At 48.7% G+C, this 19,580-nt stretch overlaps 1 protein-coding gene across 1 annotated transcript in view; it reads left to right on the top strand.

Moving 5' to 3' along the window:
- The window catches only part of HADHA (hydroxyacyl-CoA dehydrogenase trifunctional multienzyme complex subunit alpha), a 47,827-nt gene extending 28,340 nt beyond the window's left edge, over positions 1 to 19,487 (top strand). The window contains exons 11-20 of the mRNA XM_068117303.2: positions 166 to 275; positions 371 to 505; positions 820 to 991; positions 1,199 to 1,285; positions 1,422 to 1,562; positions 1,734 to 1,802; positions 3,520 to 3,715; positions 18,070 to 18,184; positions 18,360 to 18,505; positions 18,863 to 19,487. Coding sequence (XP_067973404.2) covers positions 166 to 275; positions 371 to 505; positions 820 to 991; positions 1,199 to 1,285; positions 1,422 to 1,562; positions 1,734 to 1,802; positions 3,520 to 3,715; positions 18,070 to 18,184; positions 18,360 to 18,505; positions 18,863 to 19,008 — 1,317 coding nt within the window. The 3' untranslated portion in view covers positions 19,009 to 19,487. The remainder of the gene's footprint in view (positions 1 to 165; positions 276 to 370; positions 506 to 819; positions 992 to 1,198; positions 1,286 to 1,421; positions 1,563 to 1,733; positions 1,803 to 3,519; positions 3,716 to 18,069; positions 18,185 to 18,359; positions 18,506 to 18,862) is intronic.
- Positions 19,488 to 19,580: the final 93 nt, after the last annotated feature.

Here is a 19,580-nt window from a genome sequence, read left to right as displayed (position 1 = left end):
AAGAAGAAACAAAATTCCCATGCCCAGTCATCCCCTCAACACCGTGCAATGGAAAAAGGTCTTGGATAGCATTATAACTACTCATTACCTACTCTATGAACCTTCCAAAAGATTATCCATATGACTGCATTTTCTCGCAATCACACCTTGTGCCAACATCTTCAGGCATTTGGAGAGCTGGCATTCACGAACGAGTCGCGAGCCCTTGTAGGCCTGTACCACGGACAGGTTTCCTGCAAGAAGAATCACTACGGTGCACCCAAAAAGCCTGCCAGGTACGCATAAATCTTGGATGCAGTTTCTTCAAAATGAACGGTCACTGTTCAGGTGGCTGATGATGTACGCAATGCGTGTGGCATATGTTGTGCAGCCAACTGGCCGTCATCGGCGCGGGCCTTATGGGTGCTGGGATAGCCCAGGTGTCTATTGAAAAAGGCTTGAAGACGCACCTTAAGGACGTATCACTGGAAGGCGTTGGCAAGGGCCACCAACAGATCTACAACGGGTATGTCTGCCAAGCGGGCATGCCATAACTTTTTGTATATGCATTTTATGCCTCTGCCGCAGAAGGCATTGTGTTTTTGGTTTATCCGTCCGTCCGTGATCAATTTTTGTTACCGCGATAACTTGTGAACCACTGAAGTGATTTTGACTAAACTTAACATAGCTATGGATTGTAATACAAAGGTGAACTGATTAAATTTTGGGTTCAAAAGATCAAAGGCCTAAGGTTAAGTGCCCTTGAATTGAAAATGTGTGTTTCTGCAATAACTTATGAACCACTTCTCTGCCCACGGCTCCCACCCCACCCCCCTGCAGATTGGATGCACGAGTGCGCCGCCGGGCTCTTACATCTTTTGAACGAGACCGTACAATGTCGTACCTGTCCTGCCAGATAGACTATGCGGAGTTTGAACGAGCAGATATCGTTATTGAGGCCGTCTTTGAGGAGCTCGCTCTGAAGCATCGAGTCTTGCGTGAAGTTGAAGCAGTAAGTCGGTAGGGGATATCCGAGTGTATGAGGAAAGGAGAGGGAATGGGGGACATCAAGTGGGCGAAGCGCAGCCGTTAGACCCATAAAAGCCTGCACTATTGTTGCCACCCACCGAGTTTGGTGCATGAAAATGAAGTGGATAGTGAGTGGAGATTTTGATAATTCTTGCTCTTATCTTGCCGTGCACTATCTTGTGCTCATCAGGTAGTTTCACCCGAGTGCATCTTCGCAAGCAACACTTCTGCCTTACCCATCAGTAAAATAGCTGCCATCAGCAAGCATCCAGAGAGGGTAAGCTACATTAGCCTTCTATGTGTCTTTGGTTTTTCAACTACACTTGCTGTTTGAACATTCAGTTCTACCTTTGATTACATCTGTGCACTGGAGTTTGTCATCCTGCCCTCATTTTTTCTCCCACACCCTCCAGGTGCTAGGCATGCATTATTTCTCCCCAGTGGAACGCATGCAGCTTCTTGAGGTGGTGCGTGGAGAAAAGACGTCACCCAAGGCTCTCTCCGTTGCTGTGGAGCTTGGCCTGCGTCAGGGCAAGCTTATCGTTGTGGTCAAGGTGTGAACTGTCCTGAACCCATATCGCATTATAGAAACTCGTGATAGACGCACTTTAACTCCCCAATGTTTGAATACCCCATACGAGTATGCATTATCGCGATGTGAGAACATGTCAACAGTGTTCACATGTTTTGAATGAAAGTCAGCATTGCCTGGTGTTTCTGTACAGGATGGACCAGGATTTTATACCACCCGCTGCTTGGCACCAACGCTTAGCGAGGCAGTGCGCTTCCTCCAGGTAACTTCTTCATTTGGGAGTTTTTTTGAGGTTTTTTTTCTCCTCTTCTTCACTTCAGCCCTTCACCCTTTAGACCTTTTGAATGAGACCAGGGTCTTATGAGACTCCAGGTCTTAAGGCATTTGGGGTCTAAAGGGTCTTCAAAGTCTTGAGGGTCTTCGGGGTCTTAAAGGCCTTGAAATGTCTTCGGGATATTTGGGGTCTTAAGGGTCTTTGGTGTATTCAGAGTTTTAAATAGTCTTGAGGGCATTTGGGGTCTTCAAGAGCCTTAATGTTGTTTATGCTGTTTTTTTATGGGTTTTTGTTTATGGGTTTATGGAGTCTAATCTCCCAAGCATGTAAAAAGTCTTCTCTCAAACATGTCATCCAATCTCTCGAACATGTGAAAAGCATGTAAAAAAAGGTGTTGGGGGGGGGGGGGGGGGTCTTTGGGGTCTTCAAAAGCTACCCTTAGGCCAACCACCGGGTTGGACTTGGTCTGTGTGCCAAATTTGGTGGTTGTCGGCCCAGCGGTTTTTGCAAAAAATACTAACATACAGACAAACATCGGATTAATTTTATTTATTACACTAGAGGGGCACCTGTGGGAAACCCACGGGCAGAGATGTGTATGACATTTGGACATCTTGAGTTAGATGCTGCACGAAGAGTTTTACAAAATGGGTAAAAACCTTACTCTCCTCTCTTCCCTCACTCCTCTATCCCCCTCTCCCCTCTATCCCCCTCTCCCCTCTATCCCCCTCTCCCCTCTATCCCCCTCTCCCTTCCTCACTCCTCACTACCCTCACATCTCCCTACCCTTCACTCTGCTCTCCCTCCTCACTCCTCTCCCTGACTCTTCTCCCCCACTCTCTCCCCTCCCATCCTCACACCTCTCCACCCCATTGCCATTCCCCTCCTCACACTTCCCTTACCCCTCCTTCCTCCTTCCCTCCCCCCACCTTCTTGCCCCCCACTACTCTCCCTCACCTCCCTTCCCTCCCATCCCCTCTCTCCCATCCCCCTTTCCCTCCTCCATTCCCATCCCTTCTTTCCCATTCCCTCCCCTTTCACCTCCCCTTCCCCCCTCCTCCCTCCCTCGCCTTCCCCCTTTCCTCCCCGTCTCTCTCTCTCCTCCTCTCTTAATATTCCTGTCAAGAAGCGACTGCGTTGCCCAGCAACGCTGGGTACTTTTGCTAGTACATAATAAATGTGTACTTAAATGGTACTCGATAGAGAACGTACTTCTGTCAGGATGAACAGTTTACGTTTGTATCCCACTGATAGGCTGGACGGATCTGCATTGGATCTGAAATAAAATGTAATCCACTTGTTATTGTCATCTAACCAACTCCTCCATCTAGTTTTGTCATAACTCGTCCACAACTTTTTGAGATATAATGCTTTATATTGTTTTTGGCCTGATCTCTCAATGGTGAAGAAACACTTTAAAATACTCTGATCTGTATCCAGATCTTCAACAAAATCGATACAATTTGTCCACATCACACACCTGACCTCTCCAAACAGGTTTCATCTGAATCCGTCCATAACTTTTAGAGATATCCTGCTCGCAGACGGGTGTAAACATAACCTCCATCCACCTTCGCTGATGGAGCTAATAAGCTTTATTTTTTTGGATTTACGTAGATTGTGAAAGAGCAAGACATGGTCGCCTCAACATTATATAATATGATTTCATGTCGACATTTGATGTTGTATCTAACTTCTTTCTTAGGAGGGAGTCACTCCTCTTCGATTGGATTCGTTGACGCAAGCAGTGGGGTTCCCCGTTGGCACGGCTACCCTTATTGATGAGGTGGGCCTGGACGTGGCAGCTCATGTAGCCCAAGACCTTGGGAAGGCTTTTGGGGAGCGTTTTGCTGGTGGAGATGAAAGACTTCTCACCGCCATGGTTGAGAAGGGCTTCCTCGGTTAGCATTTGCTTTTTCTTTCCTTTTCAATAGTCATAATGCTTACGCTATCCAACATCTGTTACACACATGACATCACATGCTTTTCAGCCAATCGTAGACGAGACATGGCTGCCTCCACAAATTACTGGGAAGGTTTCTGAGGTTGCAGTTATTGCTTTGTAGGGTATTTTAATTTTATTTTATGTGGTGAAGCCTCTTCAATATTTGGCTATATCCATCCATCTGTCAAAAATGAAGAAGAATCTTTCTAACCCACCTTGTGTAATTCTATATGGTTCTAATGAGTTTTATGGTGTAATTGTAATGGAGTCTAAGGGATTCTGAGGGGAATTTCTAAAGGGTTTCGTTCCTTTCTAGGCTTTGCCTATTTCATATTAAAAATGCCAAACTGAACCGCTTCCTTGGGGTACTGTGCGATTAAAAAAAATAAATCTTTATTTATTTATTTATGATGGTTAGATTCAGAGTTCAGTAATGAGTACTAATAATTATCAAACTAATAATTATCTTGGTTTAAGTTTTGAATCATGTTCTTTTCCTTTTCTTTGACATAATTTACCTCTCACAGTGTTCTCTTCCTTTATTGTCCATAATAACAACCATACATATATATATATGTATATGTCCCCTTTCTCACATTGTGTTGGATGTTCTTACGGCGCAGCCCATAGGGCAATGCCATCTGGAACAGTTTGTCTGTCAGTTTGGTGTGTGTATGTATTTATGTCTTTCACCAATGTCCACCGATCAGAGCTGAGGATCTGGTCACATGACAGAGGGACATGTTTAGCAACCTTTACAGTTACATATTTTACTGAAAGGAAATATAATAACGTTTTGGGGTCCCAGCGTGTGTCGTCAGGTAGGTCAGAAATTCCTCAATACAATTATGATTTTGAAATGTCATTGACATGGACCTTGCTCCCGAATCCAGAAGTGAACAGATGATGACGGTTCGCTGGTTTGGTAGTATCAATACAATTGTGATTTAACATTGCATTTTGATATATATTAATATTATAGTATTGATTTGTGATTGAAATGATGAATGATGCTGTTTAGAATGAAAATATAGAGATATTGAGTTTAAAGCATAATGAGGAAATGACGTAAATGTTTCCATCCGTGACATTAGTGGAACCACCATTTGCAGTTTCTCCATTGACTGGATATAGCAACATTCAGACTGGATAGGTTTTTTTTGTCTAAGTCCTTCACGAACCTGCTGTCAATGCCTGACGTTCGACTGAAGGTGGAGCAGGAATGCGGAATTTATTGAAAAAAATTTAATACTTAAATTATTTGCTAATCGTATCCCCACACAGGTCAAACTATCCTCTTCAACTAAAGTATCAAACAAGCCTGGCTACACCATTGGTAGACTATCGGTCTTGTTTTCGTTATCTCAGCTTGAGTACAGTTACAATGTCAACATTTTGAGGAATTATATGCCTCTGTAGCCGAATGCACTGGAGTCTTATCAGATATATATATATATTTTTGTTGTTGTTGTTGTTGTTACATTTATGGGGGTAGGTTAGAGAATACTGTAGGAAAGGTAGGATTGAATAAGAAATAGTATGGACCGTGTGATGTGTAGGAGCATTTCGACTTCATAAGTAGGGAAAATGTAGCTTAAGGTTGTGTTTACATGTGCATTATACGGAGGGTGATGCCATGTTAATCCGTAGTCGGGATTAAGGATTATTTCCCCTGTTCGTAATACCTTCTGTGGTCATTCCTAACATTTATGACATCACCATGCCAAGTTATTCACGCTCAAGTGGACACGATAAGGCAAAGACCTGCTGAGGAGAAGCAGAGCTACAATGGTTCGATTGGGGGGGGGGGGGGGCACACCCCCGGAGTGACGCGGCCCGATGACGTGGGCGAAATGTGAGCAAAGAAGCGAGGCCTGGAGAAGAAGGTTCGGGAGAGTCTCTATGAGGATTCGGAGAGTGTACCTGGGTGGAGGCTTGTGCTACCATCGCTCTGGTGCTGAAGGCCATGCTGTATTTCCCCAGGAGTATTATCACACTTAAAATTATTAGGAAACTTTGAGAGACCGGAGAGAAAAAGGGCCGTCTACGCCACTCGCCTCGATACCGGGCGCCCTCGGCGTTCGATGTTGCCGCCGTTTTGCCAGGCTTTCCCACCTGTGTGGCTTCGGCCTTCTGCCGCTGCTGACTTACCACAGGATCCATTCGGTCCAGTTGAGTGCCGGAGCGTGACTTATTTTCATGACTGTGTGGAGGATGCTTGCCGTAGTATTTTTACCTCGGCACTTCTTTTATATTGTTGCGGATATGGGATTTGGCCTCCATCCATATCCGCTTGTAAATATTCCCCTATTTCCCCAATACTCCCCAACTATCCCCAATCCCCCATTCCCTAGTCCCATTGTCTGTAAACAACACTCTGTAGAACCGACCTTCCCCTTTTTCCCCCATTAAATGTCGTGCCCAGGTTCACCGCATCTCACGTAGACAACTATAGGACATCTTGCTAGTTATTCTTAGTCTATGTCAGTTAAGGACTCGTTTCCATTAATTCTGACTCTTCGTTGCACCAGAATGTGATTGTATGGAACCGTTAGTAAGTTTAGGACCTCCCAATACCTCCCCGCATCTCTTCCTCATGGAATAACAACACCAACAACAACAACAGCGGGGGTGGCGCGGCGGCGGCGCGGGGAGTGTGCGTCCTCACTCCGGCTTGGTTAGCCGCCATTGACCATGTGCTCCGACGGGGTTACCACACAGGGGCTCACTGTCAGCTCCTCGTCAAGGGCGGAGCCCGGTAACCCCCCGCACCCAATAAGAAGCGGCGGGCCGATTCCATCTGGGGCGGAGCTAACGAGCCGTGGGCGTGTCACTCCCCGCTGGACATGCGCAGGAAGACGGAGGTGACGTCAGATGCGCCTCAGCTACGAAGAAGAAAGGACGCCACCTCCTAGCGCTGAGAGATACCTCCCGCATCTCTGGACCGGACCGAGTCGATTCTGCCCCTGAGCCAAGGTGCACCTTGAGCCATCGACTACCTGCCCTTCCTTGCCATCAATCCCTGTGTGAGTCAGTCTTGTCCCGTTTGTCTGTGGTCTGTCGGGGCTAAGATAAGACCGTGTCTAAGTGCCCACCTTTCTGTGCTGTAACTCTTGTGCCGTGTAATCTAAACGTTCTGCATACCCCATATTATATCCTCCTCCGGAGGTCTTGAGAACTGTACCCCTGGTGTCGTGTCATTTAACCCAGCCGCTGTGTCCTTTCCTTCATTGATTTAGCATAGCGCGATTCGGCCAACGTTCGAGTGTAATCGGGTAACTTGTGCGAACACGGCGGCCATTCCGCTCGGCCCATCATAACATCTAAGTCGTGTCCGTAACAATTGGTGTCGGGAAGTGGGATCGGTCCCGGAGCGCGTTTCACGCGCTCGAAATTATAACGGCGAAATTTGATTGTGTTTTACAAAAAAAATAAAAACCCGAATTTTGAAAGTCGCGCTATGGCAGACCAAGACGGCTCGGTTCCGGTAGAGGAGAGTGAGGCAGGGTCGATCCAGGACCAAATTGAGGGACATGAGGAGAGCGAAGCAGTGAGGGTAGCAGGGTCGCAAAATGGCGTCGTCGCGCACGAGGTTACGGGCGCGCAAAATGGCGCCTCGCACATGGCCACGGCGACCGCGCCCGCGACCGTGGTAGCGCCACCGGTGGATTTGAACCTGTTTTTAATACAAATGAAGGCCCTTATGGCCCAGAATAGTGAGCAAATGAGGGCTGATAGTAAGCGATTGGGTGAGCGATTGGAGGGCCAAATGGGGGTAATGAGGGACGAAGCGAGGGCTCAGAGTGAGCAATTGGGGGTAATGGGAAACCAAATGGGGGTAATGAGGGACGAAGCGAGGGGTACCGGTGAGGGATTAGACAAGAAATTAGAGGGGTTAGACAACGGGATAAAAGAGGTAAAGAATGGGTTAACGGGGGTGGAAAATAGAATGGCTGCCCAGGAGAATCAGTTAGAGGGGGTAAAAAATGGGTTAATGGGGTTAGAAAACAGTATGGAAGGCAAATTGAGGGACATGAGGGACCAAGCGGAAAGGGAAGTTAAACAAATGGGGCAGCAGATAGAGGGGGTCAGAATGGGGGTAGAAACCAAACTGGATGCTCACAGGGAGGAAATGGAGCAGATGAGGGTGGCATCTGGGCAGGAGATGCAAGTGATGGGAGAAGAGATCAGAAGAGGTGTGAGTGAGGAGGTCGGAGGAGTGCGCGAGGAGGTGAGGCACTGTAAGGAGCGCATGGAGAAGGAGGTGAGAAAGGGGACTGTAAAATTGCAAGGGGGCATAGAGGACCTGACGCAGGAGGTGGAACAGCTGACGGTGGGACAGACTGAGTTAGTGGAGCAGGTACAAAGGAACACTACGGTACTAGGAGGGTTAAAAGCGACACAGAAAGAACTAAAAGACGACTTGATAGCGACGAAGAGGGAATGTCGGATGGTATGTGAGGGACTGACAACGAGGTTGGACGAGGTGACAGAGGTAATGGAGACGAAGGACCGGCAGGTGAGGACGCACATGGAAACGGTCAAGGTAGCCTTAGAGGACGAGCTTGAGGAGACGTACCGGGACATAAAAGAGGTGAAGCAGAAATTAGAAGAAGTGGAAGAAGGGGTGAGCGAAATTAAGAAGCGACGGAGAGAGGATAAGAAAGAGATAAAAGAGGAGGTAAAAGAATTGGTCCAAAGTCTGTGTTCGGATCGTGATGATGTGCTCATTAACCGGATGAGGCATTCGCAGGTGATGGAGGAGAAGCGAAGAGGAAGAGGACCCGGTGTAAGTGGTGACCAATATGGTCGTGCGTATGATGCGCCAGGGGATTTAAGAAGCTTGGGGGTCGAGATGGACCCGGGTGTTCGTGAGAGGCCGTTGGTGAAGTGTGCGACAGGTCTGGTGTGCGAAAAAGGAGGTGTGCGAGAAAGTCCGACTCTGGGGTGTGTGAGGAAAAAGTGCGTGCCAAGGAGTGAGGGTGCTGGCGAGAGTGAGTCGGTCGTAGCGCGTGTGCGAGGGAGCACATGGAAGCGCGGTGTGGTAAGTGTTACAGAGGGTGTGACGGGAGAGTGTGCGCAAGAGTGTGCGCGAGAAAGGTGTGTGACGGACAGGTGCATGGGGAAAGAGTGCGCTGTCAAAGGCAAGGAAGAATGCACGCCTGTGGTGAGTGTTACAGAGGGTGTGACGGGAGAGTGTGCGCAAGAGTGTGCGTGAGAGAGGTGTGTAACGGACGGGTGCATGAGGAAAGAGTGCGCTGTCGAGAGTAAGAGTGAGTGCGCTGTCAAGAGTGGAGGTGAGAGTAGTACGAGTGACACGGAGCGTGAGTTGGTGGTGACAGGTGAGAAAGGAAGCACACCTGGAATGGTAGAGCGTGTGTGGGAATGCACGCTGGAATTGGTAGTGAGGCACGTGGTTGGGTGTGCGAGTGAGAGCACACCTGTGATTGTCACAGAGGAGGTGACCGAGGAGGGGGCGCGAAGAGGTGTGTTGGTGAGGTGTGCGAGCGACGAATGTGTGCCAAGGTGTTCGGTGGTCAGGTGTGTGACCAAGTCGGTGAGCGGAATGAGGGTACCTGGGTGTGTAAGGAAAGGTACGAGGAGCATGGAAACGGCTGCAGGTATGAGCAAGAAAGGGGTAGCGTATGCTTGTAACCATGCAGGTGAAGCATCGACGGTAACCGGGGTAGAGTTTAGAACGACTTATAGCCGAATCGGGCCCTCGGTGCGTGCCGGGCCTCGCTTTGAACGGCCGCGTCCGTGCTCCACTAGGCGGAGCGGGCAGCTGGATAGGAAGGGTCGTCATGGCGACCACGTTTTGTTGAGACGTGCCGGCAGGTCGAGATCGGGACATTGGATGGCTCCACGCCGAGATGGTGCGTGGGATCTCGGCCCGGGTAAACCTCCTTCCCTGCACCGAATGCGGGACGTATCCAGCCGCTGGCACCAAACAACCCGCATTCATGGCTTGGCTTTACGAAGCCGGGCTTTGGACAGGAATTGGCGCACCGAGAGGCATTAGTGAGTAGACTGTGTGATGAGGTTAGTGTTTTGGCCCCGAAATTAGAAAAACAAAATTTGATGATTGGCAAAGGATTGGCAGTAATGATTGGCAGATGATGGGTAGTGATTGGCAAATTTTTGATTTGTTGAAATTTGATGTGCAAAATTGGTAGTGAGCGATGGGCCCAGTGGGTAAGGGTGGCATCCCTGCCACCCTTCCCAAGTGGGGCAAATGCGCACTAGATTATGGGGTTTATGGCAGTAAAAACTAGCCCGGGTGGGTTAGGATATTGATAGGGCCCTAGAAGATGACATTAGGTGACGTTAAGGTTAGTTAGTGACTGATACCTGTAGTGGGGACGCAGGTAGATTAGTGTGGATTATAATGACGAGGGAGCGCAATAGTTTAAAGGGACGACTGGGAAGCGCGAGTTTCAGAGGGGAGTAGTTAGATGAGATGATGCCGTGTGGTTGAGAATTGAACAGGTGTGATTGCACAGGTGTGCAACTGGACAGGTGTGTGGAGCAGTGTATGAGTAGTGAGTGTGTGGATCAGCGCGAATGCGCTTGGGGAGAGAAGGGTGCAGGCGGCACCAAGTATGAGAGCACAGGTGTGCAAGTACAGGTGTGTGGAGTACATGGAGTAAGTGGTACGGAGTGGTGTGCATGGTGCGAAGGTGTGGATGGGGGAAGAGTGGACCCCTTTCACGAGTACCCGGGGCGGGTAGTGTAAGTGTTAGGTAGAGGGTATAGGTAAATTGTGGTTGGATATTGGCATCTGTGGTGCGGGTGAAAGAATGGTCTTTGGATGGGTGCATTAGTGTCGTGGAAACGGCGGGGCGTGTAGCCTGTTAGTGTGTGTAGTTGGTTGGGCGCTCCACCACTGTAAGGATGTCGGCCAGGTGAGGCCGCAGGTGGGCTCTGGGAGCCGGTAGTAGTTGTTGTGGATGGGGCCCGAGGATCCGGAGGACGGACCCGGTAGCCCAGTGCCAGAGGGCACCGAGTGGGGAGAGCGCCAGAGGGCCTTCCCCAGGTAGTTAGGTTAGGGTGAGGAGCAGGTAAGCTCGGGTGGCAACTACAGTGGTGGAGGTGTGCAGGTGGGTAGACCTGCTGGGAGAGCTACACGTCACAGCCCAGAAATTGTGCGAAGGCACCGGGAGATGAATCGGGGGAGTGAGACCCCAAATTGAAAAGCACCACAGTTTGGTCAATGGGAATTGGTTTTTAGAACCCATAGTGTAAGAGGGCCAATGGTTTGGCAGGAGAAAGACCCCGGGTAATGTAAAGTTGTTAAAGTCATTTGGGAAATAGTTAGGATTGATGAACCTGTCGCACCATACGCAGCCACTTACCTGAGGTGATGATGATGACTCCACACCTGTTTTTTCTTTGTTCTGTGTGCAGGAAATGAGAATTGCTGTTGGATTTGTGAGACGCATCACGACGTGGATGAGACATTGGGGTGATTCCATCTCTCCCTCCTTAGGAGGGACTGATGATGAATTGGTAATGGCAAATTTTGATGTTGAGTTGGAGATGGCAAATTTTGATGAGAGTTGGAAATGGCAAATTTGATTGGTTAGGAGGGAGAGAAGACGAATTTGGTTTATGGGAGGAACGGAGAAGACAGTAGGGACGTTTGTTGATTTGTAAAGTAGATGTTTATGGGTAGTGTTGTGTTTTGTGGATACAGTAAGGGGTAAGGGAGGGGCAATGTAGGTTACCTGGTGGGGGGGGGGGCGTACGGTAGGAACGTACCTGTCTCACCTGGTTCCCATGTGCCCCCAGTGTGCATTACCTTGCATTGCGTGCACTTTTGCGCCCTTACCACCTTACTCACTTGTCTTCTTCTTTTGTCTCCCACCTCCGAGGATCTGGCTTTGGGGCAGAGAGAGAGGAGAGAGAGGTGCTGGCTCCGCAGTTGTGGGCCTGTACTTTCGCTGCTTGCTGCCTGGATCGATACACCATATGGACCGCAATGTTTGTGGCCGCCCACCATGGACCGCAGTTCTTTTGCGGCCAAGCACCACCCGTTGATGGACCGATGGGTGGCACCTATGCCATACAGGTGAACCACTAATAGTTGGCCCCCTGACGGCCACAATACAGAAATGGACGCGGTTGGCGCCTTTCTTTATTTTTGAAAGAAGCTAGAAGGCCAAGCACTTCAGGAAGGCAAGACCAGCGGCAGAACATCGGCCGGCTGCGACACCACCGGTGACATTGAACACTTTATTGGTGCACCGGATGGTGCTGACTGTATGAATAAGGGTGGTGCTTTTGGTGCTTGAATGGGGTGCTCTGCACATTATTAAAGGCCGTAGGGCCACAGTGCACTCGTGGGTTGGTGTATCGATGCTGGCATGCGTGCTCTCTCTCTATGCATAACATCTGCATGTGTTCCTCCAAAAACAGGTCCTGGATCGTAGTGTAAATATCAGTGTAGTCTTGTGTAAATAATGCTCCCTACCGGCTGTATGTTTAGTTTGAGGATTCTTTCCGCGATTCGGTTATCCTGTGGGTGTGTTTCTGTGAGGAGAAGGGTGCAACGTCGCAGGGGGACATATTTACTCATTTGTGAACATCTGTAAAACTGTCGCACTCAGGGTTGAGTTAATAGTAGAGGGAACTACATCTGAGTGCCACACTAAAGTAAGTAAAAATTTATCGGGTCGGGACGCCCCGAGGTAGAGAAGGGTGCAATGTTGCGGATATGGGATTTGGCCTCCATCCATATCCGCTTGTAAATATTCCCCTATTTCCCCAATACTCCCCAACTATCCCCAATCCCCCATTCCCTAGTCCCATTGTCTGTAAACAACACTCTGTAGAACCGACCTTCCCCTTTTTCCCCCATTAAATGTCGTGCCCAGGTTCACCGCATCTCACGTAGACAACTATAGGACATCTTGCTAGTTATTCTTAGTCTATGTCAGTTAAGGACTCGTTTCCATTAATTCTGACTCTTCGTTGCACCAGAATGTGATTGTATGGCACCGTTAGTAAGTTTAGGACCTCCCAATACCTCCCCGCATCTCTTCCTCATGGAATAACAACGCCAACAACAACAACAGCGGGGGCGGCGCGGCGGCGGCGCGGGGAGTGTGCGTCCTCACTCCGGCTTGGTTAGCCGCCATTGACCATGTGCTCCGACGGGGTTACCACACAGGGGCTCACTGTCAGCTCCTCGTCAAGGGCGGAGCCCGGTAACCCCCCGCACCCAATAAGAAGCGGCGGGCCGATTCCATCTGGGGCGGAGCTAACGAGCCGTGGGCGTGTCACTCCCCGCTGGACATGCGCAGGAAGACGGAGGTGACGTCAGATGCGCCTCAGCTACGAAGAAGAAAGGACGCCACCTCCTAGCGCTGAGAGATACCTCCCGCATCTCTGGACCGGACCGAGTCGATTCTGCCCCTGAGCCAAGGTGCACCTTGAGCCATCGACTACCTGCCCTTCCTTGCCATCAATCCCTGTGTGAGTCAGTCTTGTCCCGTTTGTCTGTGGTCTGTCGGGGCTAAGATAAGACCGTGTCTAAGTGCCCACCTTTCTGTGCTGTACCTCTTGTGCCGTGTAATCTAAACGTTCTGCATACCCCATATTATATCCTCCTCCGGAGGTCTTGAGAACTGTACCCCTGGTGTCATGTCATTTAACCCAGCCGCTGTGTCCTTTCCTTCATTGATTTAGCATAGCGCGATTCGGCCAACGTTCGAGTGTAATCGGGTAACTTGTGCGAACACGGCGGCCATTCCGCTCGGCCCATCATAACATCTAAGTCGTGTCCGTAACAATATATTCTCATTCCGCACCTTATTTTATTGGAAATAATTATTGTCACGTTTTTGTTGTGTTGTTATTGGTTGGGTTTGGAATAAACGCGTGTGTTCGTGAGAATGAACGCTTCATTGTTCGCTTCATATAAGCTTTGAGGTTCTCGTCTTTCTCCTCAGTCCCACGCATGCCATCATAATATCGCCATTAAGCATAATATCTCACAGCCACCACCACCTCACAACCCCGCCAGCATAATATCGATGGGAAGGAAACAGGAAGCAGGACGGGATTGTTATATCAAACTTGGTGCAAGTATGACCTATTATGCAAAGATTAACTGAATAGATTTTGGTTTCAAAAGGTTAAAGGTCTATGTACGGAGTATCGTTGAGAGAGAGGAAGACAAATGATGAATTGCGAAAGATGATGGGAATGGAGCCTGTGATTGATGCTGTGAAGAGGAACAGGTTGAGATGGTTTGGTCATGTGTTGAGGAAGGATGAAAGTGACTGGTTGAGAAGAGTGATGGAAATGAATGTAGAAGGAAGTAGAGGACGGAGAAGACTGAGAAAGACTTGGCTAAAGATGTTTTTTTTTTTTTTTTTTTTTTTTTTTGTATACTGAATCGAGGCTCGTGAAAGAGCTAACATTTATTTCACAAACAAATCAACCAGACAAACAACATATACAAAAAGAGGGAGCGGAAGACAAGATGGGGAGAGAAGGGGAAGCACACAACCACAACATTTGAGAGCAGGGAGAAGTGTGGGAGGGAGAGGGGTTGGGGGCAGGAGGTGTGGGAAGGGGGGGAGGGGGGGGGGGGGGAGAGGTATAAAACACAAGGGGACCGAAATTAGCGGGGGTAGAAAATATCAAGGTTTTGGATGGGGGAGGATAAGAGATGGTGGTGAACAGCTGTTTTAAACACCTGGAGGGTGGAGTGGGATTGAAGAGAGTGAGGGAGTTTGTTCCAGAGGCGGGAGAAAAGAGGAATGAAGGAGTGAAGGTGAGCAGAAAGTCTTGATTTTGGCAGTTTAACCATAAGAGGGTTGCAGGCAGATCTTGTGCGACCTGTAGGAATATTTGGGGGACAGAGCCCAGAGAGAGCTGGGGGGGCAAGGCCAGAGAGGAGTCGGTAGAAGACGGAAAGACCACCAACCTGCCTGCGGTGAGTGAGTGAAAGGCCCTTGGAGTTAGCTTAATCGCGGGAGATTCCAATGATTCTGAACGCTTTGGTTTCAACAGCGTGAAGACGAGCTAGGTGTGAGGCAGGAGCACCAGACCAGAGGGAAGAGCAGTATTCCATAGAGCTGCGGATGAAAGCCTTGTATGTGGTGAGGAGCTCAGGTGTGCCAAGGAAGGACTTCGCACGACGGAGGATGCCCAGTCGGCGACTGGCTTTGGAGGCCAGATTTGAAATGTGGTTTTCCCAGGAAAGATCATGGCAAATAGTGAGACCCAAAAGCTTGAGTGACAGAACTTCTTGGAGAGGATTATTCAGAAAATGGATGGGAGGGTTTTCCAGTCGGTCTTTTCGGAGAGACATCGTAAGAGTGAGATTTATCAGGATTGAAAGACATGTTCCATTTGTTTGCCCAGTCTGTGATTTTGTCCAGGTCTGCAGAGAGTTAGGAGGCTGCAGACTGCCGATCTGAGGGATGAGGAATGGAGCGACAGAGAGTAGAGTCATCAGCAAAGAGATAGAGAGGATTTTCAAGAGAGTCAGAGAGATCATTGATGAAGACCAGAAAAAGCACAGGGCCCAGAACACTACCTTGGGGAACTCCAGCCTGAACAGGAAGAGGAGATGAGAGAAACCCATTCAGGGCCACACGTTGACTACGACCAGAGAGGAAGTCCGCCAGCCATTCGTGGAGATTTCCATGGATACCAAAGGAGGAGAGTTTGGTGAGCAGAGCGGGGTGCCAGACCGTATCGAAGGCACGTGAAATGTCAAGGGAGACAGCTCTAATTTCCTGTTTGGCGTTGAGGACCTCCATCCATTGTTGAGAAAGCAGAAGCAGCATGTCCAGAGTAGAGTGACCAGGTCTGAAACCAAATTGATGATCAGAGATCAAGCCATTGGAGAAGAGGAAAGATTTCATATCTGAAGCAATGATGGATTCCATGACTTTTCTGATAATTGGGAGAAGGCTGATTGGTCTGTAGTTGCTAGGATCTGTTTTTGCACCTTTTTTGTGCAAAGCGGTGATGTTGGCTGATTTCCAAGCAGATGGCAGATGACCTTGAGCAAAAGAGAGGGTGAAGAGAACAGAAAGAGGGAGTGAAAGAGCGGAAGAACATGATTTTAGGACCCGTGGGCTGATGCCGTCAGGACCAGTTGCAGAGTCAGTCGAGGGTTGACAGAAACTTTTCCACCTTGTCAGGAGGAAAGGACACAGAGTCCAGGAGCAGCTGGGTACGACTGGGTACGGTGGGTACAGAGAGGGATGGGTTTGGGACACAAGATTTAGAGGCAAACACAGAGTTGAGGCATTCAGCTTTTTCACGTGTGGAGTCAGCCGTTAAGCCATTTGAGGTGAGGGAAGGGATGGAGGGGGAACAAACACCAGAAACAGATTTGACCAGACGCCACCAGGATTTGGAAGAGGGAGACAGAGTTCGGTCTTGAGAACGGTGAGATATTGTTTCCTGGCTCTCCTGAGGGTGGACACACACTTGTTTCGGGCTTTGTGAAAGGAAATTAGATTTCCTTCCGTTGGATTTGCTTTCCAGGAGACGAAAGCAAGTTGTTTCAGGGCAACAGCCTCACCACAAGATTCCGTGTACCATGGACGGGAGGAAGGGTATGACAACTGAAGACGAGATGGGATAAATCTGTGCATGAGAGAGAGCAATTTACTTTGAAAGAATTCCCAGGATGAGTTGATGTCAGAGGTGGTAGAGATGGGAGACAAGTCCAGATGATTGATGGCTGCTTGAAGACGGTGCCAGTTGGCCTGAGTGAAATGCCAGACTCGTCGACGCTGAGGAGGCTCTCTGAGAATGGTCAGAGAGATGTCCACTTTGACAAGCACATGATCAGATGAGCAGATTGGAGCAGAAGAAGAGCAGCAGACATTTTCAGGGAAGTTCGTCATAACCAAATCCAGAAGAGAAGATGCTCCGTTGACTGAGATCCGGGTCGGGAAATTGACAGATTGTGTCAGTCCCAGTGAGTCGCAGAAGTCCTTTGCTGAAGAGCCATGGCTGGTGAGAGAGGTACCCACACCCAGCCAACTGGCATGGTGACAATTGAAATCACCACATATGAGGAAGAGAGAGTTGGGATGGGTAGATAGAAGTTGGTCCATATTATCAGACAGCGAGATGTAGATGGAGTCATCACTGTTTGGTGGACGGTACAACACACATATGAACAAAAGGTGGGAGCGAAGGGGAAGCTGAAGCCAAAGGTATTCCTGGGGGTGAGGTGGAGAGAGGGCAGTGGAGGGCGAGTGAGGAAGAGTTTTTTTATAAAGATAGCAACCCCACCTCCAGGACGAGGCTCAGGTCTATCATACCGGAGGAGGGAGTAACCTGGGAGAGATACCAAGGCATCAGAGACATCATGAAGGAGGAAAGTTTCTGTTAAGCAGATCACATCTGGTTTGTCAGAAGCAACCTGTATGGAGTTGGTGGAAGAAGAAATGCGGGCAAGGGGGTTAACAAGGAGAGATGCAGAAAATAGTGCAAAATGGAGAAGATTGTCATGGGGACCGCAAGGCTAACCCCAGCTCCAGCAGGGAAAATGGCCTTAAAATGCCTGTTGTTGTTGTTGTTGTAGTATTCAACAAGTGAAAGCTCCCATGCCCTGTGAAAATGCAATTGCAGATCATAACTCGGGTTGGAAGTATCTGATGTTTTATCTCTTCTACTTAGTGTTTTGTATCCAGGAAGAGGCATTGATGTGCATGCCCCCCCCCCCCCCCCTACCGAGGTTAAGCCGGATGACCCATCTACCAGCACTGGACATTGGCGGACGTTAAATGTCCCGCTTTGTCTTTCTCGAAGAGTCGGCGAGTTATCGCCGGCACCTTGAACATGCTACAAATTCCTGCCCAAGTCACTTTCAGTCGAGCGTCAGGTCTGGCCCAGCCGGTTCATGAAAGACTTGCTGAATATGCTCCCCGGCTGACCGCACAAGAAGCTGGGAATAACTGGGGATGTTTAGTTCTGTCTCTGTCTCTGTCTCTCCCTCTCAATGAGATACCATCCTCTTCGCAGAACGTCAGTGCCACTGAAGCGGCTTCAGTATGGGTAATAGGTTTGAGTAAATTTGTTATGGCTTTACTTTGCAAAATATTGGGACCAGTAGGGGACATGTAATGCAAAGCAATTCTCCTTCTTGTTTTTGTTGTTTATTAGACTCGAATGAAAACTGATTTTTTTTTCTTTTAGAAGCTTTACATGGATATAATGTTATATTATATTTGTTGAAAAAAAAAAAAATCTTCCAGTGCCTCGTTGAAGCAAGTGCCGAAGGAGACGACCTCACCGCGTTTGACTTGTTATAACCGCTGTACTCCACAGGCAGGAAATCTGGACGCGGTTGCTTCGTCTACTCTGGAAAGAAGGGAAAGCGATCTGTGAATCAGGGTGCGGAGGAGATCTTCAAGCAGTTCCAAGTTAAGCCTCGTGCTGATGTGTAAGCTTCGCATTGAGCTGCATCTTCAAGGTCAACTCGCTTCATGCTCTTCGACTCGACACTTCACCTCTATTTCTCACCACATGCTCTTACTAAATTTGCATTGGATACGCAATGACTGCCATGTTCTAAGCTATCCACCGCTCTATGTTCCGCACCCCTTCACTTGCACAAGGTCGCAAGACGAGGACCTCCAGTTGCGCCTCTTGAGCCGTTTTGTGAACGAGGCAGTGCTCTGCCTGCAGGAGGGAATCCTGAACTCGCCAAGCGATGGAGACGTGGCCGCCGTTTTTGGCCTGGGCTTCCCGCCATGTCTCGGAGGTGCGTTTGCCATTATCGATCTGTCCATACTTCAAATATTCGATTTCCCACCCTGTTCTAAAACTACTACAGCCTCATTACACACTTGTGTTTTAACAAGCAGTCAAATAGGGATGTAATTTAACGTGGAGCACGTCGTCTTTTTATGAGGGTGCGAAGCGAGCGGACCTGCTTGCACTCATGCGTGCATTAAAGAGTCCAAATGATCTTCGAGTCAAATTTGTATTTGTCCACCTTGCTTCATAATAACCCTTCATGATCTTTCAACGCTTTCATCGTTCCTCAAGGTTGTCCTCATACTAACGATGCGTCATATTGTAGCAGACAATTTTAACAACCTGCGTGTGCACCCTGCAGGTCCATTCCGTTTTGTAGACTCTTATGGAGCAGCGAAACTCCTGGGCAGAATGGAAGCTTTCGCTACGGTGTACGGCGCAGCATTCTCTCCATGCCAGCTGCTCAAAGATCACGCGAAGGATGCCAGCAAGAAGTTCTACCCATGATGGGGCAGGGACGATCGGGATGAAGAATAAAGGCAGCTCCAGGACTCTAGATGCATTGTCTAATTTGATTAACTGTGTTATTCTACAAATTGATGGAGGCGGTACCTTTTCATAAAACGAAGCCTGGTATGCCTGAGGTGTACTGGGAATAAGATCTCCTCACTTATCTGTGAAAGCATTAGCAATGCTGAAGAACCATCAGCCGAAGGAACTGCTCTACTGAGCTTTTCCTCCTTGTACCCGCGTTGCCAACTGATGGCTTCTGAGGAGGTTAAGTGAATCTGATGCTTTCGCCATTTGGAAGTAAATATGGCAATGGGCGACCAATGATTTTGCGGTGATCCGGTCATGTGCCTGTAATTTTTTTTTTTTTGTGCTGCGAAATGAAGATTGTTTAATAAGAACTGAAATTTTTCTCAGCCTGTCAATTGTTTTGGGGTTTTTTTCCACTTTCTTGGAATAAAGGAATATTCCCAGCATTTAACTGTGGTCCCTTGTATGCCTCAGATCTGTGCTATGAGATGTTTCTGTCTGAGTCACTATTTTTCTGAGATGGCCGAACGGATCTTCGT

Source organism: Myxine glutinosa, chromosome 5 (genome assembly GCF_964187855.1).
Source record: "Myxine glutinosa chromosome 5, kmMyxGlut1.1, whole genome shotgun sequence".
Classification (NCBI taxonomy): domain Eukaryota; kingdom Metazoa; phylum Chordata; class Myxini; order Myxiniformes; family Myxinidae; genus Myxine; species Myxine glutinosa.
The sequence above is the reverse complement of the archived record's forward strand: the minus strand, read 5'-3'. Positions and strand labels throughout refer to the sequence as shown.